The sequence below is a fragment of the Micropterus dolomieu genome, linkage group LG07 (genome assembly GCF_021292245.1).
Source record: "Micropterus dolomieu isolate WLL.071019.BEF.003 ecotype Adirondacks linkage group LG07, ASM2129224v1, whole genome shotgun sequence".
In the NCBI taxonomy this organism is placed as follows: Eukaryota; Metazoa; Chordata; class Actinopteri; order Centrarchiformes; family Centrarchidae; genus Micropterus; species Micropterus dolomieu.
Window position 1 is genome coordinate 15,991,950 of NC_060156.1, and position 26,333 is coordinate 16,018,282.

Genomic DNA, 26,333 nt, shown 5'->3' on the forward strand with positions numbered 1-26,333 from the left:
CAATAGCTTGTAAAAACAATAGGGGCTTGAAGATACACCAGGCCAGGATGAGGTGTTTGACAGTGAAAGGGACGACACAACGCAAAGAAGTGACTTCTGGTGAGACGCAGGAGAAGCCAGGCCCGGAGACAAACCACAGTGCCCAGAGCCTCCTAGTGATGCCCACACCTGCTGCCAACACTGTCCTGGCCTCCACTTTGGCCAGCAGCGCAGAGAGCTTCCGAGCACCACCGGCAGCCTGTAATGCACAGACCCAGCTTGCTGCAAACACACCTGTTCCAGTGGCCCAACAAAGGATCCAGTGGCCCCAATCCTCAAAGAAAGCTGAGTAGCAGCAGTTTGAGGAGGATGTAGACCAGATTTAGGAAGGGACTGCTAAGGGGGATGTGGACCGCCGCTTGAAAACCATGACTACCATCATAGTTAGCATTGCAGCAGAGCGATTTGGGACAGTGGCAGACAAGCCCGCACCAGCGGCCTACACTCTAAACCATCGGGCAAGAAGAATTCAGTGTCTTAGGGCAGAGCTTAAGTCTCTGAGGAAGCAGTACAGGGCGGCTGGAGAAGTTCAGAAAGCTGGCCTAGCAGATATTTGTGCACTCCTCAGGAAGGAGCTTCTGACTTTGCGGAGAGCGGAGGGCCACAGAAGGCGACGGAGAGAGAGGGCAAGAAAGAGAGCAGCATTCCTGGCCAACCCATTTAAGCTGACCAAGCAGCTCCTTGGCCAGAAGAGGACTGGCCGCTTGACCTGCTCCAGAGATGCCATAAATGATCACCTCAAGTGTACCTATAGCGACCCCAGGAGAGACCAACCATTGGGCCCATTTAGCGGGATGGTAACTCCACCAGAACCAACAGCAGACTTTGATCAGAAGGAGCCCTGCTTGAGTTAAGTGGATGAAGTAGTGAGGAGGGCGAGATCTAGTTCAGCACCAGGTCCAAGTGGAGTGCCCTATAAGGTATATAAAAACTGCCCAAAGCTACGTCATCGGCTTTGGAGGGCCATGAAGATGATCTGCAGGAGAGGAAAGATTGCCCAGTCATGGTGATACGCTGAAGGGGTATATATACCGAAAGAGAAGAGATCGGAGAACATTGACCAATTTCGAATGATCTCCTTACTCAGTGTAGAGAGCAAGATCTTCTTTAGTGTGATGGCCTGGAGGCTATCAAACTTGCTCCTGAGTAACAACTACATCGACACATCAGTGCAAAAGGGAGGTATACCGGGGTCCCTGGATGCCTGGAACACACAGGCGTTGTGACTCAGCTCATCAGGGAGGCAAGAGAGGGCAGAAGGAACCTTGTTTTGTTATGGTTAGACCTTACCAACGCCTATGGGTCAATACCTGACAAGCTGGTTGAGGTTGCTCTGGAAAGACACGATGTACCCCAGAAGGTGAAAGACCTCATCCTAGACTACTACAATAAGTTCAGCTTGAGGGTATCCTCAGGCCAGCTGACATCTGACTGGCACCAGCTAGAAGTGGGGATTATTATTGGATGTACCATCTCGGTCACACTTTTTGCACTAGCAATGAACATGCTAGTCAAGTCAGCAGAAGTAGAGTGCCGGGGTCCATTAAGCAAGTCGGGAGTGAGGCAACCTTCCATTAGAGCCTTCATGGATGACTTCACTGTGACCACAGAAAAATACCAGGAGCCAGATGGATCCTCCAGGGCTTAGAGAAGCTCATGGCATGGGCATGCATGAGTTTTAAACCCGCTAAGTCACGGTCCTTGGTTCTAAAAAGGGGGAAGGTCACTGACAAGTTCCGCTTCAACTCGAAAAAGGAACAGATCCAGTCCGTCACAGAGAAACCTGTGACCATTGCTAATCTATGAAGTCCCCATGGCAGCTGTGGAGGGCTTTGAGCGAAAATGTGAGCAACTATCTTCGCAAATGGCTGGGCTTACTATGCAGCCTGAGCAGCATTGGGCTGTATGGGAACAGCAATAAGCTCAGGCTTCACGAGAACACATGCAAGCGGCAAGCGGGAAGGAGAGGCAGATGTTGGTGCAGAAAGAGGTGCGCGCTTCAGTGGAGGGATCAGTCAGAAAAGTAGCAATGAGAAAGCAGGGTGCCTGCATGAAGTGGGAACAGGATATGGAGCGGAATGTCACCTGGCAGGACATCTGGAGATGGAATCCGCAAAGGATTAAGTTCTTGATTCAGGGGGTCTACGATGTCCTCCCCAGTCCATCCAACCTGTTCATTTGGGGCAAAGTAGAAACACCTGCATGCCCCCTTTGCTCCAAGACGGGGTCCCTTGAACACATCCTGAGAAGTTGTCAAAAAGCAGTAGGTGGGGGGCGCTTTCGCTGGAGACATGACCAAGTCCATTGCAGAGGCAATCCACAAAGGGATTAACGACTGCAGAAATGCTAACAAAGCGGCTAGGACGATAGTGTTTGTGAAGGGGGGAGAGCGGCCAAGGAAACTTAAGAGCTGCTCTGTTGGTTGACTGGGTGATGACTGTTGACCTGGAGAGGCAGCTAAGAATTCCACCACATATCGCAGAGTCAACGTTGAGACCTGACATCATCTTGGTCTGTGAGGCCACATGACAGCTCTTCTTACTGGAGCTGACTGTGCCCTGGGAGGAGAGGATAGAGGAGGCACAAGAGAGGAAGAGTGCCAAGTAGCAGGCGCTGGTGGAGGACTGCCACAGGAATGGGTGGAGGACCAGGTGTATGCCAGTGGAGGTGGGCAGTAAGGCCTACGGAACCCTGGGCATTACAGAAGCACGGAGAAGGAGAGCCATTAAAAACAATGTAGAGGTGGCGGAGAGAGCATCCAGATGGCTCTGGCTGAAAAGGGGTGACAAGTGGGGCCAGTAGAATGCCACTCGGACACAGGCCGAGGTCTGATCAACCTCGGTCGGGTTGTCTGGATGAGGGTGTCTGTTGCAAGACCCGAAAAACCCAATGACTCCAACACTGATGATGTGTCTGAGTGTTTGCATCGAGAGATGTGTGATAAACTAGTATTTGATGTTTTAACATTTATTAATTGTAATTTCCGCTAATTTAAGTATCTTTTTTACCTGTTCACATATCCTTTATTAGTTTTAAAATACCAGAGCAAAAATAAAGTTGTAGTTTGAAATGCTGTGCTGGCATTCATTCAGTTGCAGCTGACAGTGTGTACATTGTGACTTCTTTCAGCTCTGCCCCCTGCCTAGAGGATAAGAGTAAATACAAACTTTATTGAAAGGCGAGGAATCACTCTGACTTCAGTAATCTCAGTCTTTTCATCCTCACAACTAACTAATATTAACTCTCATTTTGAAAGGGCTCAAAATAATTGCTTGAAGAGTCTGAACTTCCTTCGCCTTAGTGTACAGGCTAAAATCTGCTGGTTATAAGTCCTCTACTGAGTAAAGGATGCCCCCTATCAGCTTCAATAGATTATTCAGATCAAGTTGAAAGTGTGTAATGCATGAAGACAGATCTTATGACCTCAGCATTTTTAGCTGACAGCAAAAAACCTCTAGGCCTTTCACACCACACCCTTGACAGTACTGCAGAATTGTATAAGATTGTACAGTAGCTGGAGTAGTGCCTTACACCAAATAATAATACTGGCATTACTATACATTTTTATTGTTTTTATTAGATATTTATTATAACAAATGCCATGAAAAAAACAAAACTAATTTTGAGTTCTATTTCTTTCCACCTGATGGTAGTAAGTCCAATATTTACTCACCTTTTCTGTTTTGGTCTCCACCAATATCTTGATGCTAAATTCTCCACTGTTTCTGTCTGACATTTTGTGCTAGGCAGGTGGTGAACAGTGGGATTTTACAGCTTTTTAGCTTTGTGCAGCTGGAAATGACAATGATGAGAAAGTCAACAAAACAATGAAGCTGCAGGCCAAAAAAAGAAAATAATGAGCTGAAGAAGCTCTGCTGTGAAGAGAGAGGAATTGCAGAGTTGGGTGATTGTTTTCTGTAGGTTTTTTTATTGTATGCACTCAAGAAACTATAATTTCATGTCATGTTCACAGAAGTTATGGACTTGTCTGCACAATATATGTTGTATGCACAAGTTATTATCTTATGATAGTTAATATCCTCAGTTATTTGTTAATAATTTAGGGCTTGTTGTCTTTTTGCTTACCTGAAAGCTAAAGGTGATCATACCTTTTTCTGTTGTTCTTCCTCCTACTCTGGAAAAGCCTCCTGCAAAGTCTCAGAGAAGCCAAAGTTTAAGCCAAAATGTGTTAAAATGTATATGTTTTCGGTAGCTTTCTCTTGATTTTATACATTGTTATTTTGTGGATTGTTCACTTAAGTCAGCTTGATTTTATATATCGTCTTCTCTGTCTCTTTTATATCCCCCTTTATCCTCTTGTTCTTCCTGTAAAGCATGTTTCAACTTCTGTTTCAAAGGTTGCTGCATAAATAACGTCTGCTTGCAGTTTGGAACAGCCAGCTCCCCCCCTGTGCTGCAGTCCTTGTTGTTAATAACTTCCACTGTCCTGAGAGGAGTGCAGATGGAGGGAGGCAGACCAACCATGTGCTGCAACAAGGACATGATCCCTTGATGTGGCCAAACCAGAAGCTCCACTGCAGAGGATTGAATTCCGAACCCTTAAACTATCAGTAACTATCTATAACCTTCATCATAGATCAGTATCACGGTCTGTTATAAGGCACATCAGTAAAAAAACAAATTTGTCCTGAAAAATGTTTTCCCTCAGGGAGTGGCAGTGATGTTCATTGTGTGAGAGGTAACCAGGAGGCCAAATCAAACCAACCCCCTGCCAACATGTGTCAGGATCATATAATGCATATTGTTATATGAAATCCATGTCTTACATTGTATCAAATTGACAAGGTCTTTACAAAAGTAAGACTTAAGTTACTTCCTGTCTTTCAAAGGCCCTGCGAGCAGGAAGCGCGTGGCACCATCGCGCCGTAGGCAGATCGCCGTACGATATGTTTGTTAGCGTGTTAGCATTCTGATTAAGGGCCAGTTGGTGCCCTGCTTCGAAGGTCTAATCTGGCCTCATGCCTCACTGCACATGCTCAATAGAGTCCGCACCCTGCATCATGACATCATGTCTTTGTGTGAAATCCCAGTGCCATTCACGGGCCCACCGTGGGGCTTAGCATGCAAGCGTCCACTATACCAACACACAACTCTTTAAAGGGAGTCCCCTGGTCCCCCAGCTCAGTGGATACACCCTGATGCCTCCACAGAGTTCTGAACATGGCTTCTATCCTCCGAATCAACAGGCTGGGTCCATGTGCCATCCCATGGGTCGATGGGAGCGAGTATTTGGGTTTTTTGTTGGGGACATTTTTAAGTGAGAAGGTATCACTGCTCCTGGATATATGAAGACTAGTTCTAGCTATCCAATAAGCTAACACACACACTGACGTTCCTGGACGCCATGTCATTCAGAGAAAAACTGTAGCAAATGATTTGGGAACATTTAACACGGCAAGATAGTGCCTCACACTGGTTTTTGCTCTTAGATTACATCATCTATTGGTGAAAAGCTGGAGGCCAAATCCGCCACTAACCAACAGAACAGAGAGCAGACATCAAGAGGTGGACTTTCTAGTTCACCAGGACAGTGATGTCACCTACAAAAAAGAACACTATTGGTTGAGAGACAGCGAGGGTGGGCTGTAATAAGATGGGCAGACATATCCACAAAAGGAGTGATGACTTCTATTCTATTCAATGATTGTTGAATTTGACCACTGATATATGTTACCCGTGGCCTGTAGTTTGAGGTCACCTCCATTGTCCATCTGAGAAGTTAAATTATACTGAAAAAATGATTACCCTTTGTATCAATACATTTAAAAATGTATTTTTTTCTGTTGTTTAATTATTCCTTTAAAGACTATAATTAATCACACAGATGCAGCGGATCATACTGCCTGAATATGCAGCAAATAATAAAATAGTTCAATTTCTGTCTCTGGAAAGAGAGCTGACATCATGTCCCAAGTTTTCCATTCAGACTAAACAAAAATTCTGAATAAGAACATGATACTTAGCACAATTTTACATTTTTAATAAAAGTTCAGACATAAATATGTTCAGACTTCAAACTTATAATAGTTCAAACTTTTTGATTTGGTCCTGAGGATATGAAACAATCGTGGAACCTGGAAATTAGTTTGTGCAAAGGGAAATGAGTTGTGTATGTGTAAGCAAACTGTCTGTTCCAGACTGCCATGTAATTGTTTTGTTCCTTCCTTTAATTTGATGCATCAGTGGTTTACCGGGAGAACAAGTTTTCAACAGTTTGGATAACAGACAAATAAAAGCTTTCTTCAAATAAACTTTTCCAAAAGTCCAAGAGTGGCTTATAATCTAAGAATTAAATGTTAGCACAAAGAAATCACATTGTTGACATACAGCAGGTCTTAGATTGTCACAATCACAAGGTTCTGCATGTCAACACTATGTCGTATTCTAATGTAAGTATCAACATCCCGTTCCCCATTTGCAGAGAGGCTGATCGACCCATATAAAAACATACGAACATTTTTAAAGCCCCTGTCTTCATGTTAAAGCTATCAACAACATTAACTTAAAAATGTGACTGAGCAGAAAGTTTTCAGTCCTATTTTCACAGTTTAACGAACAATCCACAACAACCAGTAATTATATGAAGGAAGAACCTGTTAACCTCCAAAACTCAAACATCTGTCTGATGTATTTTCAGTAGTGGTTTGTTTTCAGTTATATTGTTGAACAGGTGCACTACAAGATCTGGAAGCTTAATTTTGACATTTTTTGTAACTTACATGTATATTTGCCCATTTAAAGATTTAAAAAAGTTATTTAAAGTATAGTTATTCTTTTTAAAATTAAACATACAGAAAACTAAATACAATAAATTACAATTTGAAAAACTTTAAGTCATTAAGTAAAATTGAAGTTCCAGAGGTACAAACATAAAACACAAGCAATTGTTTAATGCAACTTTAAAATCTTACTAAAACAACTTATTGAAATTTTCATTGTAATATTCTTTAAATAAATATTTTGTTTAAATTAATACTTTTTATATTGTATATATACATTGATTATATTAGGATAGTTAGTCAATCAATTGTAATTGTAATCCCCTGAAAATGGAGTACTACATAATCATCACTGTGCATATGAATAATATTGCTGTGTTTGTGTGTTTCCATATCTTTACACACAAAAAACTATGTATTTAAACTATATATTTAAATGTCAGGTCAAACATGCTGGTGTGACACATCATGGAGCTCCGGCTGTCAGAAATCAGAGGAGAGAGGCTTATTAAGTTATTGATTGAATTAGTGCAGATCTGGAGGATATTTCATAATACGAATTCAAAATATTTAGACAGTGGAAACAATCCTCTTTGAGCTCTGCAGTAGCATTTCCCCTGTTCAAACATCTGTCGAGTGATTCAAAGATCAAAGACTGCCGCTGAATGTTTTTCTCCCCTGAGCCGCAAAAGTTTAACTAACCTCCCTAATAGATATTTCAGCGTGTCCTTTCATTCAGTGGTTCACATTCTTCACATTCCAGCTAAGGGACACATGATGATACACAAATGCACACACAGAGGTGGACTCAGTTATCAACTACGTAAAAACACATTTGATAACAACGACCCTTTGCTGAAAATCAAGGATCAAGACACTCAGTTATCTACTACGTTAAAACACATTTGATAACAGCGACCCTAACTGCATTGCTTTGGAAAGCATTTATCAGTGAAAAATCACAATAACAAAATGCACAAATAAGCACATACAAACAAAATATATAAATAATATTTTCATATGGAAAAAAACCAAAACAAAATTAAACAAAAGTTAGGGCCTGAATCATACTGTACGTTAAATCTCACCTAATGTTATGCAAGTCTTCCTTTGGCTATTGAGGTTTGTAGATTTAAAATTATTCATGAGGAAAACAGACTATGTGAGCTGTGCATTTTGGGACAAGTGGAGAGTGAGTCCCATTTCCTTCTGTACTGCGCATACTCTAAGGAATGAAAATTTAGCCTGAAATTTCTCAACACACGCGAAAACGACATTTTCTGATGTCATTGTTGTTTCATTTTCATGTGCTTAAATTTGTTAACTTTGTCTTAAGGGTCTGGACAAGAAGGCGAGATGGACTATTTTATTAGTATTTACTCTGATTTCCCCACTTTTATTCAGTAAATGTTTTTGTTAGAGATGGGTTTTTTTGTGTGACTTTTTTGTAGTAATGTTTGAAAATGAATGCATGACATTCTGGATCTGGCTTATATGAATCTGTGTTGTTTTGTAAAGCCTGTGCAAAACTGTATGCATGTCACAGTAATAAAACTTAATTTATTACTTAAATAAAATGAAAAAGAACCAACATGAGAGCATTTACCTTATTTAAACCTTTAAACATAGTTGAAATTAACCTCCTGCTGCCTGCACTGAATAGCAACAATGTCCAGTGTTAATGCTTGAGAACATAAACTCTCCTTTATCCCTGCCTGAGCTGATAGTTTGTCACTGACCTGCCTTTCTGCTCCAATGTTCAGCATGGCAGTACAGCTGGAGGCACATAAGCTGCTGTTGTTTCATCTACTGCATTTGTGCTTCTACATACAGTATATATGTGTGAGGAAATTGCATGCATGGAGCTGAACTGCTCTGCTGTGGACTTGGTGCCCTGGCTGTACAGTGTCCATGTTGGTGTGGGAGCCTGAGGCCTGCTCCCATACATCCCCGCTCTGGCTCTGTTGATCCTATTGTCTCCTGCGTCACCACACGTCGCCCGGCAAATAAAGGCCGTCTGGCTCCAAGCTTAAATATTGCAGCAAACTAAAAACCAACCATCAGAGCCGATTCATTCACATCTGCTCAGTGGGGCGACAAGGACGGGGCTTTAGGTGGGAAAGAGGGCAGAAAAAAGTTCACTTTTCCCTGCCGGGTGCCAAGAGAACGGGACAGGACTCAACTTTGCCGGAGCCGCAGCTGTGGCAAGTTGCCCATTTGATTACATTTAACCTATATCATACCTTATAGAAAATCGAACTATTTGTTACTTATTGATCTCACTTTATTGATTTTTACACGGGAATTATTGTGTGGAATTTTTTTAAAGAGATGGAGATTTTTTGGTTTGCACCACTGTTAATGTTACATAGTTAATTGTGTTTACATTGAGAACAAGCAGCCTTCTAACCGGAAAAATCAATACTTTGCTAAAAGTTTTAATTGAATATTCGACTCATATTGTTTTTTATCTAATTGTAATGAGAATAGAACAGACTCTCAGAAGTTTCAAATTCTTCAAGTTTTTTAATAGAATCATGTGTGGTAGCATGTATTACAGCTTAGGTGTGATTTTTGATCAGTTGGAGTTTTTCTCTTTTACATTTCTTACTTTTGGCACTCTCTATTCCCCTCCCCCTGTCTGTCCTGCCTACCCCACCCTCTCTGTCTGTCTGCACCCTCTGTGTCCCCTTCTACCCCACCCTTCATTCTGCAGTGCTACGGACCGATCATGGGTGACTGGAGCTTTCTGGGTAATATTTTAGAGGAAGTTAACGAGCACTCTACGGTGATCGGCCGGGTGTGGCTCACGGTGCTCTTCATCTTCCGTATCCTCATCCTGGGCACGGCGGCGGAGTTCGTGTGGGGCGATGAGCAGTCTGACTATGTCTGCAACACACAGCAGCCCGGATGTGAGAACGTGTGCTACGACGAGGCCTTCCCCATCTCCCACATCCGCCTGTGGGTGCTGCAGATCATCTTTGTGTCCACACCTTCTCTGGTGTACGTGGGTCACGCTGTGCACCATGTCCACATGGAGGAGAAACGCAAGGAGCGCGAGGAGGCAGAACTTAGCCGACAGCAGGAGCTGAGTGAGGAGCGTCTCCCTCTGGCACCTGACCAGGGAAGTGTCCGCACCACTAAGGAGACCAGCACAAAGGGAAGCAAGAAGTTCAGGCTGGAGGGCACCCTGCTGAGGACCTACATCTGCCACATCATTTTCAAGACACTGTTTGAGGTGGGCTTCGTTGTGGGCCAGTACTTCCTGTACGGCTTCCGCATCCTGCCCCTGTACAAATGCAGCCGATGGCCCTGCCCCAACACGGTGGACTGCTTTGTGTCTCGCCCCACGGAGAAGACCGTCTTCATCATCTTCATGTTGGCTGTGGCCTGTGTCTCACTCTTCCTCAACTTTGTGGAGATCAGTCACCTAGGCCTGAAGAAGATTCGCTTTGTCTTTCGGAAGCCAGCCCCGGCCCCAGCCCAGGGTGAGGGCTCGGCCCCCCTGCCGCTGCAAGGGAAGAGCCTGCCCCCCCTGGCTGTGCCCTCCCTGCAGAGAGTGAAAGGTTACAGGCTGCTGGAGGAGGAGAAAGCTCCCCCCATGACTCACCTCTACCCGCTGGCTGAGGTGGGCATGGAGGCTGGCAGAGGGACCCCACCCTTCCAGGGGCTGGAGGAGAAAGTGGAGGAGCCCATGCTGCCCATGGAGGACATCTCTAAGGTGTATGATGAGACTCTGCCCTCCTACGCCCAAACCACTGAGACAGGGGGGGTGACATTACATGAGGAGGAGCCCGAGGAGGTGCAGCCGGCGGAGGCGGAAGCCGAGAGGGTGGAGGAGGTTGTGGATGAGGATGTGGAGGTAGAGGAGGCGGTGAACGGGGAGGGGGTAACTCCATCAGAGGCAGGGATGGAGGCCACGGATACGATAGAAGACACCAGACCGCTGAGCCGACTGAGCAAAGCCAGCAGCAGGGCCAGGTCAGACGATCTCACTGTATGAACCTGTGAGAGAGAACACATGTACACCTGCACACACCAAATGTTCAACATAAGAGAGAGCACACACACACCTAGCTCAAGACAATGCATACTCTTGAACAGGCAGGTCAAAAACCAATGGATGAAAAACAAATAACAGGGATAGATTAAAACCTTTAAGACACAGGCAATAATTCTATAAGTGACAAAAAATCTGCGTGTTTGTGATAAAAAAAAATGAAATATAAAAAGTAGAGGTTAAAGAGGGGAGGAGTAGGTTTTTTATTAAGCGTGTTCTTGTATTTAAATAAAATGTGGAAAGGACACATGCAGGGGGGAAATGTTTTTACTTGATGAAAATCCATGTTCAATTTTCAGAAACATCTTTTTCTATTGAAAGAGTTTTAATCATATACAATGGAGGATTAGACATTTTTACATGGGATTTGAGTAGATAGGGGAAGGAGAGTTATAATATACTTGTGTGTCTGCAAATCAATAATTTCGCTGTAGTTAGGCACCGACTTTCATTCCCATTCAGACAACGACATACTGCAAATGCAGCATGTGGCTGCACACGGCACGGGTGAGAGGGCTCTCGCACACACAAACACACACGATGAAGTGCCGGTACATTTACAGGTATACAGCTCTTTCAGAAGAAGAAAAGTCCATTTTCAGGTTGAGAAGAGCATACCTTTTTTTTTGCACATTCAGAGGTTTAGACTCTGTGCAAGGCCTTTAACCCTCATAACACCTCATCTATGCATCCATTTACACAGGATTCTTTCAAGTGAAGAGAGATGTGCATCAATTTCAGAGCATTTCTCTCCTTTTCATGTTTATATATCATGTAGCACAGCCAGAGCTGAGTTAGTGAGGAAAAACAACAACAAAAAAAGACCACATGTTGAATGTCTTTTTCAATGTGATTTTGCATCTCTTCATTTTAGATTTGCTTATGTTTTTGTAGCCTTTTAAGTAGATCTGTGTAGTGTGATATCAGTTGTCCATGGAAGAGAGCGGGGCTCATTTTGCCTTATCAGAGAATGAACTATAGTAGCGACCTCAGGCCAAATCCTCTCTTTTCGTGCTGTACAAACAGGCGTCCGGGCGATAAAGATCATGCACCATCAGCACAAAGTATTGTTGGAGGCGAGACAATAAAAGAAACGGCGCTCATCAATGAAAACAAGCATCCTTGACCTGGCTGTGAAAAAATCTCTCTACCTGATTTTTTGCGACCACATTAGGTCTTTTCTCCACAAGAAAACAACACAATACCCATGGCATGCTTTCAAACTCGGAGAGAAACAAACACCTAGGGGCAACTCACGCTGTACATAATGCCCTAACTCTGTCTGATAATGTACATAATGTGCAGAAAAGCTGTTTTTAGTTATTTCTCTGTCTAGAGGAATCACACAAGTTATCATTGTGATTACAATATTGATTTAATCCCACACACCTACTAGATTAAAGAGAAAATGCCCATGCTGTGGTATCGTACATCAATCTGAGTAAAGATTTCTTTATTAGCAATTACTTTAACACAAAGCGTGTTAAGCCTTAAAGTAAGCCTTAGGTTAATCATAAATCTTCCACTCCCATTCTCTGGCATTGTTTATTCAAACATCTACCACTGTATGACTTCATGTGCCCTATCTGTAAATGTAGATTCACAAATGTTGTAAGATTGTAGCAAGTGCTTATATTGCTCTGGGACCTATGTGAACTCGATGTTTTATTTGCTTTTTCCCCCCTCTTTTATTTTAGTTTAATTTCTGTATGCAACCCTGAAACACACACACACACACACACACAAACACACGCGTAAAAACATGTCTTTATTATGCAACTCAGATAGTTAAAAAACAAGTATTTAACGTATCTACATGATAATTGAATGATGTTAGGAAGATATCGAGGCATAAATTGAGGCATTTTTGCATACATGAACGCACCCACATGTGCCTTTGTGTGCACTCACACACACACGCACGCACATTCACACAGACTCCTCACAGCGTTGTTTTTGGGGGTATGATCAAATGGCTCTAGAGAAACTCAGAGAGAAGGCAGCTTTGACCCCTTTGTGACCCCCAGCCATCCCGTCGCCTCCCATAATCCAATGCTGTGGAATCTGAATCAAAGAGAGCCTTCAATGAATCACCAAGTTGTTGAATTTAAACATTTAACAGTGTTACAGTCAAAAGCATGATGCTGGTACTTGTATACATCGATACAACTGGTAATGTATGATTTTTTGTATTCTGAGACTGTTGCATTGGCCTGTATGTTTGTAAGAAGACGTGATTAATATTTGGAAAGAAAGAAAAAAAATAATTTTTACTAACTTGTAGTCTTCTTTGCTGATAGATGTGTGACAGTATCTTCTTTTGGAATGTGAAGCAACGCAATAAAAAGTCACACGTGGTCAAGAAGTGTTGTGTCAGTGTGTCTCTGAAAAAACGCACGCACGCACGCACGCACGCACGCACGCACGCACGCACAAAACAAGAAGCAAAACTAGCACTGTACTTTATTACACAAGGTAAAAAATGTCATTAAGGTTCGGTTGTATGTTTAGATAACAGACTGACAGATATGTTTTGTATTAGGGCTCTTAAAACCCTGTGACTAAACCTGTGGTGGTAGTAGTATGGAGAAACACTTTCATTTATGCATTTACATACAACTCTGTGGCATTTGATTCAACACACACTTTTGGTTTTTTACACACACACATTCACGCACGCACTCGTATTCATAATATCACATATTTATCCACATCAGTAGAAGGTAATGTCTCTGGAAGGTAAAGCTTGCAAATGTACTTTACATAAAACTCGGATCTAAATAAAAGTAGCAAAAACACAGTTTAGAAATACTATGTTACAAGGAACCAAAATTAAAAGAACTCAATATGCAGAAAAATTTATATTATATTACAGGATTTTACTTAGTGATGCATTAAAGTGTAAATAACTTTAATGTTGCAGCTGGTAACGGTGAGGTTTATCTTAACTACTTAGTACTTTTGGATAACTTGTAAATGTACACAGAAGAATCAAAAAAGTCTTAAATGATAATACTATCTATTTGTTGATTATATTTTGTATTATTATATCTGAATCTGCAAAGTAAGAATTATTATTAAATAAATGTAGTGGAGTAGAGAGTACAATATTTCACTATGAAATGTGGAGAAGTACACGTATAAAGTATCAGAAAATGGAAATACTCAAGTAAAGTACAAGCACCTTAAAATTGTACTTGTATCGGCCATCATGGATTCTAATCAACTAGATTTTAGTTCTCCAAAGATGTTGCTATTGGGAGACTTGCTTGTGAATATATCGCCACTAAGGGGCAGTATTGTAAAAGGTATTTTCAAAAGGGCTAAGTAAGAGCTAAGCTTCTATTTATTTTAATGGCTGGATCAGTTTGGTATTACTTTACATTTGGAAATTTGGAGAGTATTTCAGCATTCATAAATATTTACAGAAGCACTCCAAATTAAAAACCTCTTATTTATAGAAACTTTATATTACTTTACTTGAGTATTTCAAATGAATGGTACTTTATTACTTCTACCAGAGGTGGACAAGTACTCAGACCTAAAGTAAATGTGGCAATTTCACAAGGAAAAGTAATGTATTAAAACTTTTAATTAAGTAAAGGTACAAAAGAATTAGCATAAAAACATACATCAAGTACCAAAAGTCAAAGTAGTCATTATTCATAATGGCCCACTTCAGAATTTTATATATATAACATTACAGGATGGTAATGCATATATCACTTTAATGTAGCAGCTGGCAAAGGAAGGGTTTATCTTATCTACTTTATATACAGCAACAATAACATCCCATCAGAATTTTGTTTCTGGTCATGTTACAAAAGTAAATCCATTTGTCACTGTCCTTTCATCTCAAGTGCAGCTCTTTGCTTATTTAATGTTTAATCAAAATGTAAGTTACAGCAAACCTAATTCTTTGCTGTAATGTGACATCTAATCTCTTGAGTTAAAGGAACTTCATACAGGACCAGTCAAGTTCTGGGTATTGTGAAAGTAAAATAAAAATTGAAACATTTTAAAAATAACCCATTCTGCAAAACTCACAGCACTATCACAGCACCATCTATGGTCTGTTATGTGAGGCCTTTTAGATGCAATGAAGTTTTGGAATTTTAGAGTCACTGCATCTAAAAAGCTAAATTTAGACCATGATGACATCCGTGCCAGAAACTGTTTTGCACACATGCTTGTGATAAAGGGTGGAGCTTTGGTTAGTTTCCTTGATAAAGATACTAATACTTTAACTTGACTGTCATTTTTTCCCAATTGATGCTCAATTCCATCTTACTTTTGGGAGAATTTTACCTTAACCCCCATGTGTGTCAGATGCAAGTGGACTAACAGCTGATATTATTCGATTGCAGCTAGTTGAAGACAGATTCCGTGGATTCAATCACACTCACCCTTTTATTTCATTTCATTCATTAATTTAGCTGATGCAAAGCAACTTACAATTGCTATATATGTCAGAGGCTGCACGCCGCTGGAGTAACTAGGGGTTAAGTGTCCTGCTCAGGGACACATTGGTGGATGGGTTACTGTGGGGAATTGAACCTGGTATGTATCTTATCCACCATCCCGCTTTTACTGCTGAATAGGACAGTGTGAGAGCCCCATTAGTGGCAGATGAATCTGAATGGAGACCACCAATTGGTCCAGAGATGATGAGAATGAAATCTGCTCCGACTGAGAAAACTGTGCCAGTGCAGGAATATTGCGATAGCAACAGACAGAGTACAGCCAGTGTTTCTTTTATCTACTCTGAAACTCATGTGAAATAGATGAACATGCTAAACATAAACAGGGTTGTGGAAAACAAGGAGTGCTGAGTTTAAAGTACATACACATTGGTTTAAAACACCCACAACAATTATGTGTGGTTATTGTGTAATTGGGTGTGTCCGCTTGTCCATGTTGTGACTCCAAACACAGCTGTACTGATTCTGTTTAGACTCTGTGTCTGACCATTTTTCCTATGCCTGCTTAAATATGTGGCAGGCAATTCTAATCAAACACACGTCTTTTTGTCAAATTCAGCAAATATCTCCTCATGATCTGCTAGCTGTCCGTTCAGTGTGTGCGCTGGCTCTGTAAATGTGAAACAATCAGACTGACTCTGACTGAGCCAATAACATTTCCAGTGGCAAAAAGATGATGCAATTCTCAAACTTTTCTTTTTGGTCTCAATTAGCATATGCATAAGGTTTTAACAAAAATCTAAAATGTAAACATAAACCTCTATCTGACTTAACACAGGTTATATCCTGTCCTCCACTCAAAACCCTGTGACTTGTGAAGTCACAAACTGTGTGTCACAAGATTGTAAGAATGCTGCTATTATCTAAGTGAAAATGCAAACTGCCATTTCCATTTCATTATCATATGAGCTGACATATCTCAAAAAAAAAATGCAAAAGCCTCAGTTTGCATTTTCATTGTCAACTATAACTGTACGAAGATGCGCGGCCCATTTTATATTCACTATCAGGATTATACTTCATAGCACAGTGAAAATGATGTGTCAGTGGATTATTTTGTGCGTTTTCAAACATGAAAATGAAAACACGTAATGTGATCTAAGGCCCCTCACACTCAGCAGGTCATATGGATAGGACAGTACAGGGTCAGCTAAGTTTCTGCAATACAATGTCTGAGTAAAGGCTCACAACATGCGCTGCAAACTCAAAGTCTCTCTCAAACACACATTAAAGCACTGTACTTATATGGCTACAGACCACAAAAGTCATCTTAACATTCACTTCCTGTATAGTAAGCATTTCTGGTGTGTGTGGGGGGCCTAAGAAGGTTTAATCACTTCACATGCATCAGCTACAGTGTCACACACGGAAATCAAGAGTCAATTGTCCTTATATATATATTTTCTCCTTTTTGTTGCCTTAGTAACATTAAATCAAAGTTGCAGTTTAGAGTTGAGGAACTTCGAAGGAGACATAACAGCAGATGCAGATACTCACTACCGGTAAGTACGTGGAGTTACTATATTTATGACACAGTGTTTGGGTTGGGAAAGAATGTGATCTTCCTTATGATTCTCGTTAGCGGTCAAATGTATTATTTTACAGTCACTTGTTTGTTCAACTCGGATCTAGTGAGTGAGTCTGTGACAGGAACAATTGTAATCTCAGTGAGGCTTTGTTATTTGGGCAAAATGTCATTACCAATACCCTCTTAACATGCAAACTCTGTTAACCACATTGTATACCCACATACACATCATTTCAGTATCAAGCGATGGAGGATTTTTCTAAACATTCAGGCATCAAAAGGACCTTTTCTCTGATATGCTACATGTTCTGGATTCTCTCACCAGCAGGTAAAAATTTGACTATAAGTATGAGCTAGAGGAATAGTTTGACGCTTTGGGAAATACGTTTATTAGCATTTTGGTCGAGAGTTAGATGACAAGATCAATGCCACTCACGTCTGTATAGTACATGTGAAGGTGAACTTCAACTGCATAGTGACATTTTTACAGTTTGGTTGTTGATTAAATAAGCAATATATAAAGGTGTTCATTTGTGATCTTAAGAAGCGTGCGTTGGTGGATTTTGTTACCATCAGATAGAGCCAGGATAGTTTTCTCTCTTTTGCAGTCTTTGTGGTAACCCAAACTAACTGGCTGCAGTTTATTTTTAATGTTTACTATTTAACAGACATGATATGAGAGTGGCATTGAGTTAAACATATACCCAAGCTACTGCATTAACTGTAGTGTAGTGTTCATTGTGGCAACAGGGTTAGATTGAAAATGTAATCTTAAATCTGTTTCCCTCACAGAAGGAAACACCATCTCTGAGTTGGTTGGCAGAAGAGTGACCCTGCACTGTAAGAACACATCAATTAGTACGCTCAGTCAGCTGACATGGAAAATGAACGGGAATCTACTCTTCAGTTTCAGACCAAACTTCACCTTACACACCAGTAATACATCTTCCAAACTGAGCATAAACATGTCTCTATCAGAGAGCCAACTGTACGCACTGGTCATAGAGAGAGTCCAGAAGTCTCACACAGGAAACTACACCTGTGAGACCAACACTCTGACAGGACTTTGGGAAGAGAAGTGGGAGCTGATAATTACAGGTGTGTTCATCAGTCCTAAAATGTAAGATTAGATGAAACATAAGTTATCCCAGTGGCAAAGGCAAAGAAGTTCGAATGCGAAAGATCAGATTGAATGTGGTGTAATTAAAGGTAACAGAGCCAACAATTACTATGATACTGTTGATGCACAGTAGATGCATGAGCAAACAATGGATAATTAATAGAGCAAACACAGCTAAAGCTCACATATATCCTCTCATATCCTCTGGACAGACACACAGAGCCCTGGTACTGACTGCATACCTGGGAACTGTATATTATAATAATTATAATTTTAGTGTACCAAATAGCTTCTTAAATTTAGAGCTTGGCTATTGAAGTAAAACTGCATGATGCCACACAGTGTCAGTGCTTTGGTTATTTTGAGAGACAACAGGACATGCGAGCACAACCTGGGCTTCCTTTATGAAACAAGACCTTGAGCTCAAATGTGACGTATGATATTCTGGAGAAATCAATTACCATGACAAATACCCTGATACAGAGCAAACAACCACACAGCAAGTGGATACCCCACCTTTAACGTAACTGCACATTAGACTTATATCGAGTTTAATTGTACAATTTGTTTTCCACTAGAGGGCGAGGAAGCTGAACATCGAAAAATTATACAGTTTGCTGTGGTAATTGGTGTTCCCTGCGTGAGTTGCTTAATCTTAATAATTGCTGTGATTGTTCTGCGAAGAGTCTACAAACAGCGTGCAGAGTAAGTTGCATTTGCCTCCATTCTTTAACACATGGATATGAACATGTTATATGTTCATATAAAATGTATGGCTAATGAAATTACACTGCCAGAATATAAACAAAATGTACCTCTCTTTTACAGAAATAGCAAATATTCCCCCACTGCAGATATGGTAAATATAAGCTTGTCATTTCAATTAATTTCTTGTAGAATATGTTTTGCAAAGAGCTGCAGTGACTGTAATAAAATTTTAATTTTCCAGCAGCAGCAGGAGCCAACTGAAGTTATTTATGATAACTGCCTGAACAATCTTCAACATCCTGGCTACAATCAATCTTACCATTACAAACCCAGGGCTCACTGATATGAAGGGCAACAATCTAAAAGGGAAATACCAAAAGGAAGCGAGTACTGGAAGTTGGCAACAATCCATGTTTCTGGAGTAGAAACACATTGTAAACACCTTCTGTAGCAGTGAAGTATTTTTGGTGTGTGGTGTTTGGTGCCGAGCTGGTAGTTTACAGATGCTTTTTAAAGATATTTTTGTTGTTGCTGAAAACAGATGTCTGCTACAGCTTTAAACAAGGATAGTCAGAGGGGCATTGCAGGTCACAGATTGAAAACAATTGGGAAATAATTAATAAATAATAATAATAATAAATAAAATGCTCTGTAGAGCTGAGAGGAAGTGTAGAATCAGGTGATCGTTTTCTTTGGCTAGGGTTAGAGTTACACACTGTCAGCAGCTTGAAAAGATGCATGCATGGGTCAATGGAAAGTAGATGTCAATCATTCGTGGTTAGACAAGTTAAATGTCATAGATGCTTGACATTAAAAATATCTGAACAAATGAAATAAAACTAACCACATCCCACACAGGAAAACCACATTTTCTGTCATTTAATGAGTAATATATCTTTTATTAGACCCTCCCTGACTCCTGAACGCCCATTTCTTTCAAACAACACGACTCCAGGCTTTTAATTTAAAATATTACATTGTGGAGTGGAAGCATTAGTAGCGCTACGAGGCAATGATCTTCTGGGTCCGCGTTTTTTTTGTCTTATGCACGTGGGCAACATAATAAATTTCCTGCCATTCGTTTCCAATATTCTGTTGATAGACAGCTGGTGGCAGTAATGTGCCATTGAATAAGACTTCCAGCAAGTAAACATGGATGTAAACAAAATTTTTAAAAATGAAGAAAAAAAAATGGCTTTGCAAATGTTTTACGAGGAAGGAAAAGCATTCAATTTGTTAGGCCTCACAGATAAACACAATGCTGAGTAACACTGAATGTAAACATATCTTTTGTTTCTTTATAATAAATTCCACTTGAGGCTGCTTTTAGTCTTAAGACCAAGCCAAAACCTTGACAACAATCAATTTTTTTAACTTTTAAACTAAACCTTTTAAACTGAAAGGGAGTGCCCCTTAAAAGAACAGGTTCAGATTTTTTGTATGCGTTTCGGGAGAGTTATGGGTTGTGGAGTGGGAGACTTGAATGTGACACATTCAGCAGTGTGGTGATCAAAAACATGTCTCTAATCACAAGACTTACAGCCAAGCGATAGGATACAGGATATTTTGTTTCCAAGGGTCTGGCCTGTGGCAGCTGCCATTTCCTGCTATGATCTGTTCTTCAACTTTGTGGATGTATGTTTGTTGAGTCAATAAAAAAGTATGTTTTAGGGCAAGACAATTCTGAATCACTGAAATACTGTGTGAGATCCAGGGCAAAACTCTTCTGCCACTGTTTAAAACTGGGAATGGCAATTTATTTCAGACTTTGTCTTATATTTGTGGAAATTGTTTTTACACCAATCAATAAACCAAATGCTCTGATAAACAAAAAAATTTAATCTGGTATCTGTAATAAGCCAATTATTTCATTCGGCCGGCCTACCAGCCTGTCTACCTGCATGCACTCTGCCCGTGCACTCAATGCGCATGAAAATGTGTTCTGGAGGAAGCTTGAAGGGAGGAGGTGACCATTTTTTGATTAGATACTTTCATAAAATTAGCTGTCTCTTGCTAGTTTCTCCAGTGTTTTCTACCAAAGCTTCAACTAACCAAAACTGCAGTTTAAGTATGGTATGTGTATTGTGGATATTTAGAAATACTTGAGGCATTTTTAACGTTTATCCAGCTTTAATTAGAATACAGAAGTCCAAAAACATTTAAAACAAAAAATATCAAATATTACAGCATAATAAAGCAAACACAAAATGAAATGTGCATGACAAAAAAGCTAAAACAGTTACTAGTTAGTTACTCTACTTATTAGTGCACACTACCAAATACATAATACAAAAGATTTCAGAAAGTAAAATAGCTGCCTTTATGAAACAAAATCAAAAAATGCTAGTTCTTGAAAATACTTTGAGGAGCAGCCTCATGTTGCAAACTCTCACTGGGTTTTTTACTACTTTGGAAGCATTTCTTCAACTATATACAAACTACAACTGGGTGATATAGTGACTATTTACTTTTTATGTGAGAAAGGAGTATTTTTTGGGGTAATTTCTCAGCTTTAATGGACAGGACAGTGGATAGTGCTAGGAAACAAGGGAGAGTGAGATGGGGGTGTGACATGCATCAAAGGACAGGCACACTGACAAAGGTCAGATTCAAACCCAAGCTGCTACAGTAAGGACTCAGCCTTGTAGATGCAGCACGCTCTCCAGGTGACCAGGTGAGCTAAACAGCTCCCCTTCTTGTGACTTTTTTATACTGTATAAAGTATTTAGAGTTTTTAAGTTATGAAATGTGCAATCTTAATAAATTGGCTTGACTTGCTTTGCCAAGGTGAAAAGAAGCCAGCTGGTGACCTAGCTGTTGCGACTCTACTAGCCGCATTTCCACTGCAGGGACCAGGGTCTAAATTAAGTTCTGTGGTCTTTATTTTACCTTTTGCCTTAGATAGCACAAGTTGCGCTGATGTCTGCCTGAGGTTGTACATTGGCTTTATATTTATAGCTTGGAAATAGCAGCCAATGTGCAGGTACTCCTGCGGTGTGTTTACAGTTAACAGCTGATGGATTTAAGCTAATACTGGGTCCAAGTTACAGTTTTAAGTTTTCATCAGTCAGGAGGTTTCCGAAAGGACCCGAAATTGGTCTCTTCTCCAAAACAAACTGACCAGCTGATTACAGTAGATAATAAAGCGCGTACAACAGGTAAATCACAGAGCTCCACCCTCCTCCTTGTCACATGCACCAATACATAATAACCCAGAGGTTCTCAGTTAAATTCAGATCTGGGGAATGTGAGGGCCAGTTAATGGCATCATGAACTGCCTAAACACTCTGGCCACATGAGGCTGGGCATTGTCCTGCACCAGGAGGAACCCAGTGCCCACTGCACCAGCGTAAGGTCTGGCAATGCCTCTGAAGATTTTATCCTGGTACCTAACAGCAGTCAGGGTACCACTGGTCAGCCCGTGGAGGTCTGTCATGCTGGATGATGTTGCAGGCAGCATAACGTTTACCACGGTGTCTCATGCTTAAGACATGCTTAAGCTTGTTGTGAACCTTTTTTCTCAGATCAGTCAGTAAAGTAACCATAAGCAACTTTTTACAATAGAGTACATACCTTTTTGTTTTTGTAACGTAGAACTTCATTTTGACCTTCATTTGTTGAACTTGAACATGTCATCAAATGCTATTTTTAGCTGACTTTAGAGTTCAGTCTGTCTTCAGCATGTTTAACCTTAATTGAACAGCTCAAAACACTGATGTTGGACAAATAAAAGCCCTCACACTTTACTGATATGGTTATTTCAAGACATGACAACTAAAACAAGAAACCACATGTGACAAGTAATTAAGCACATACACTGCTGTGGAAAGAATTTCTAAGTAGAGCATTCTTTTTTGACTTCTGACTTTTAGTTTTAGGCATTTTTGGCTTTTAGGCATTTTTGGCTTAATATGATAGGATGCCGAAGATAGCAGCAGTAGAATATTTCAAGTTTTAGGATTTCAGAAGTTCAGCAGCTCACAGTCCATCGTGACATTTAATTTGGGGGCTTCTGTTGTAGCCTCTCAACTGTGACATTATCATCATCAATGTAAAATTTTGCATGACAGTGCAATAATGTATAAGCTAACTTGCATCATCTTGCAGGCTCTTCAGGCAGCAGCAAAGATTTGTCTGCCAGCTCTGTGTTTATATATGTATAAAAATAAAAAAAAAATTAAATTAACACACTTAATGAAAGACACACATTTCTCTTTGTTTTGGAAATTTCTGTTTCAGCAATTTTGATTTTGTTTTCTGTATTTACAGAAACGTGACGTGTTGCTGAATATGTTTCATAATTTATATGTTTTGTCTATTTGTATGCATCCTTTTAGGTGCACTGTGATGAGCCTCCGCCACCACAAGCTTCTCAGGTTTTCATTCCATACTCTCACGTTTTCCAGTCAAATTTCTCATGAATCATTTCTTGGCCATCAGTGCGCTGACATGCACTTCGGTAATCAAGTTACGGCCAGTTTTCTGCAGTAATCTGATAAGGTCATGATAAGTTTAAAGTCTGACTAAAAGGGAAAATGAAATTAAAAAGCATCTATGAGTCAACAAGTACAAGTACAATTCTGACATTGTAAGGAAGTCCAAATTCTCTGATAACACACACACACAACACATTTTCACATCACTTATACACTTATGAGGTTAAGCAACACAGGGAAGGGAAGAAACTTAATTACTAACCTGTTGCGTGTATATGCTGATTTTAGGAAACTACATTACTACAGCACATGTTTAAACGTTTTGACCAGTTTTTGCCTGACATGTTTTCTTGGACCAACCTGTGGCCTGCGCTACGAAGCGAGGTAACTGGCTTATCCAGGTAACTTCAGGAGTAACTTTGTGACTTCGGGTGTAACTTCCTGATTCACCCGTACTACGAAATGTGGATAGGTGTTACCCGAGGTCTGTTGCCATGGCAATTTATGCTGCATCTCTAAACTGCTCTGAGCAGGTTTTGTTCGTGGTTAACTTGAGGTTACCCTGCACGTGGTCTACACACCACATCTTTACCCAGTGTTAATGATGAGAAGTTGGATATTAATACCACATGATGATGTTCCACTGCAGTTGCAGCTGAAATTAGGAAACACATCAGCATTATGTTCATACAGCAAGCCCTGCAGCCTGGGTGATTTTAGGGAAGTCTAAATTAATTAGTAAAGGGACAGTTTCTTAGATGTAGCCCATCTGTAGGCTATAGTTGAATTATGTATTCACATATTTAGATTGACTATTTTATATGTCCAAAAAATACGGAGACAGGGTGGGGGTTAATAAACTCAGAAAAAAAATCCTAGATGAAAGTGTCAAATTTACAAGAACAAAAATCGGAAAATTCCCTGAAATTAATGTCACAAAAAATTGTGTTTTCTTCTAAATACGCCCAATCCACGGCAAAGTCTCTAAGGTGCATGATAATATAGTGATTGTGGGTTAAACTGACCTAATTCCTCACTGCTAAATCTGATTGTGAAGTCTAATATAATTTCCCACTGCATGCATATCAGGCCTACATGGCAGACGTGTGTGTGATGCTGCAGCATTTAAGTGGTCTAATTGTGTGACTTTAATGTCATAGAATATTCAAGTTTTTTACTTGTAGATTAATCTTGGAAATTAAATTTTGTCTCGGATTGTTATCCCTCTCCGCTGGCTCCTTTTTTTCTATTACAATGTGCAGTTGTACCTTTACATCTTACTCATATTACACATAAAATACATCATAGAGATTTGAACTACAATAAGAACACTGTGAAGATAATTAGGCTACAAATTTAATCAATGCGATGCCAACAAGCCTCCCTGGCTTTGTTGGCTGCAACGATATTAGATTTAGCCGTAAACATGTCTTTAAACTCTTAATTTCCTCACATAATCAACATGTATTCTTCTGGGGGAAATACGGAGCATGTGCCGTTGCAAAAAATCTCTGCCTACACGGCCGAACACACCCCTTTTATGCAAACGCGCACCAACTCCAATTAAGTTAACACTGGGTTCACACCGACTCAACTAACGACATCTTATTCACTATCGTAGTACCGTTTAATTCCAGTGTAGGCGGAGTTTGTCAACCCTGAGTTTGCCTGATAACCCCGAGTTAACTCTGAGTAGGTTGAACTCCCTTCATAGTACAGGCCACTGATCTTTGTGTGCATGTAAACATGTTACATAATCATCTGCTATTGTCTGAATACAATCTTTGAATACAAATTCTTTTACGCTTCCTTATAGTTTGCACTCTTCATTCCTGGTTTGTTGCTTCTGTTGAACAGATCTTGATAGATTTGTTGACAAATAAACCAGCTATTATTCTTGTATTGTAACACCATTTGACAACAGTAAAACAGAAACTTCCACAATGAGAAGCATTTAAAACCAGGCAAAGCTGACAGGAATGGATATATGGGAACTGCACTGCTGCATCTGTTCACTAAACCAGTCATGTTAGGGGCCGAATCTATAACTGCCTGCAGTCCAACTATGATCTTGTTGCTTCCACAGCTGTCAAACAGGTTCCTAAGGCAGACAATAGAAAACATTTTATTCATTTTGGAACAAACATTTAAACAAGACACTAATCACAAGTAAACATTGTAGGAAACTAGATCTACCGCTGCCCACGGTTGTATGCCTCCAGCAACCAGTTAAACTGTTGTTTACATCCATGTCTGTCCAGACTCATAATATATGTAGTGAATACTTGGAAGGAACTGAATAAAAGGTATAAAGTTTTTTTTGGCTACATAAAAGTTGTCACTAAATTGACGGTAGATATGTTTGATTTCAGTGAATATACATTGCTGAACTGATTAATGAAGAATTATCAGGATGTATTGGCTACACAGGTACACATGTACCTGATAACTATGTAAAAATGGATTCTTATGTGAGTACAGCACAGAACACTGTAGTGATAAGCCAGTGTGGATTTGTTCATTTTACAGTGGGGGAAATAAGTATTTGACCCCTTGCTGATTTTGCAGGTTTGCCCACTTACAAAGAATGCAACGATCTATAATTTTAATAATATGTATATTCTAACAGTGAAAGACAGAATCCCAAAGAAAATTCCAGAAAATCGCATCATATGAATTTATTAAAATTGATGACCATCTGATGAGGAAAAACAAGTATTTGACCCCCTGGACAAACAGCATGTTAATATTTTGTAGAAAAGCCATTATTGGCCAGCACAGATGTCAAACGGTTTTTATAGTTAGTGACAAGGTTTGTGCACATTTCGGCAGGGATGTTGGCCCACTCCTCCCTGCAGACAGCCTCCAAATCATTCAGGTTCCGAGGTTGTCGCCTGGCAACTCGAATTTTAAGCTCCCTCCAAAGATTTTCAATTGGATTCAGGTCTGGAGACCTTGATGTGCTTCTTCTTCAGCCACTCTTTTGTTGCTTTGGCGGTGTGCTTAGGGTCGTTGTCGTGCTGAAACACCCATCCTCGACCCATCTTCAGCTCTCTCACTGAGGGAAGGAGATGTTGGTCCAGAATTCCACGATACATGGCCCCGTCCATCCTCCCCTCAATACGATGGAGTTGTCCCGTCCCCTTGGCTGAAAAGCACCCCCAAAGCATGATGTTGCCACCACCATGCTTGACGGTGGGGATGGTGTTCTTTGGGTTGTA

At 40.4% G+C, this 26,333-nt stretch overlaps 1 protein-coding gene, 1 long non-coding RNA gene and 1 pseudogene across 2 annotated transcripts in view; 2 read left to right on the top strand and 1 right to left on the bottom strand.

Annotated features, from left to right (window-relative positions):
- The first annotated feature begins 296 nt into the window (after nucleotides 1-296).
- LOC123974087 lies at nucleotides 297-2,932 on the top strand (annotated as a pseudogene).
- Nucleotides 2,933-9,498: 6,566 nt separating this feature from the next.
- LOC123974403 (gap junction alpha-8 protein-like) lies at nucleotides 9,499-20,512 on the top strand. Its single transcript, XM_046055092.1, is given in 8 exon segments — nucleotides 9,499-10,760; nucleotides 11,274-11,293; nucleotides 11,296-11,346; nucleotides 17,093-17,176; nucleotides 17,641-17,946; nucleotides 18,547-18,673; nucleotides 18,797-18,827; nucleotides 18,918-20,512. Coding segments are annotated over 8 exon segments (1,971 nt in total). The 5' UTR covers nucleotides 9,499-9,510; the 3' UTR covers nucleotides 19,020-20,512.
- Nucleotides 20,513-24,996: 4,484 nt separating this feature from the next.
- LOC123974404 overlaps nucleotides 24,997-26,333 on the bottom strand; it is a 4,979-nt gene continuing 3,642 nt past the window's right edge. The window contains exon 3 of the long non-coding RNA XR_006825844.1: nucleotides 24,997-25,213. This is a non-coding gene — a long non-coding RNA (uncharacterized LOC123974404). The remainder of the gene's footprint in view (nucleotides 25,214-26,333) is intronic.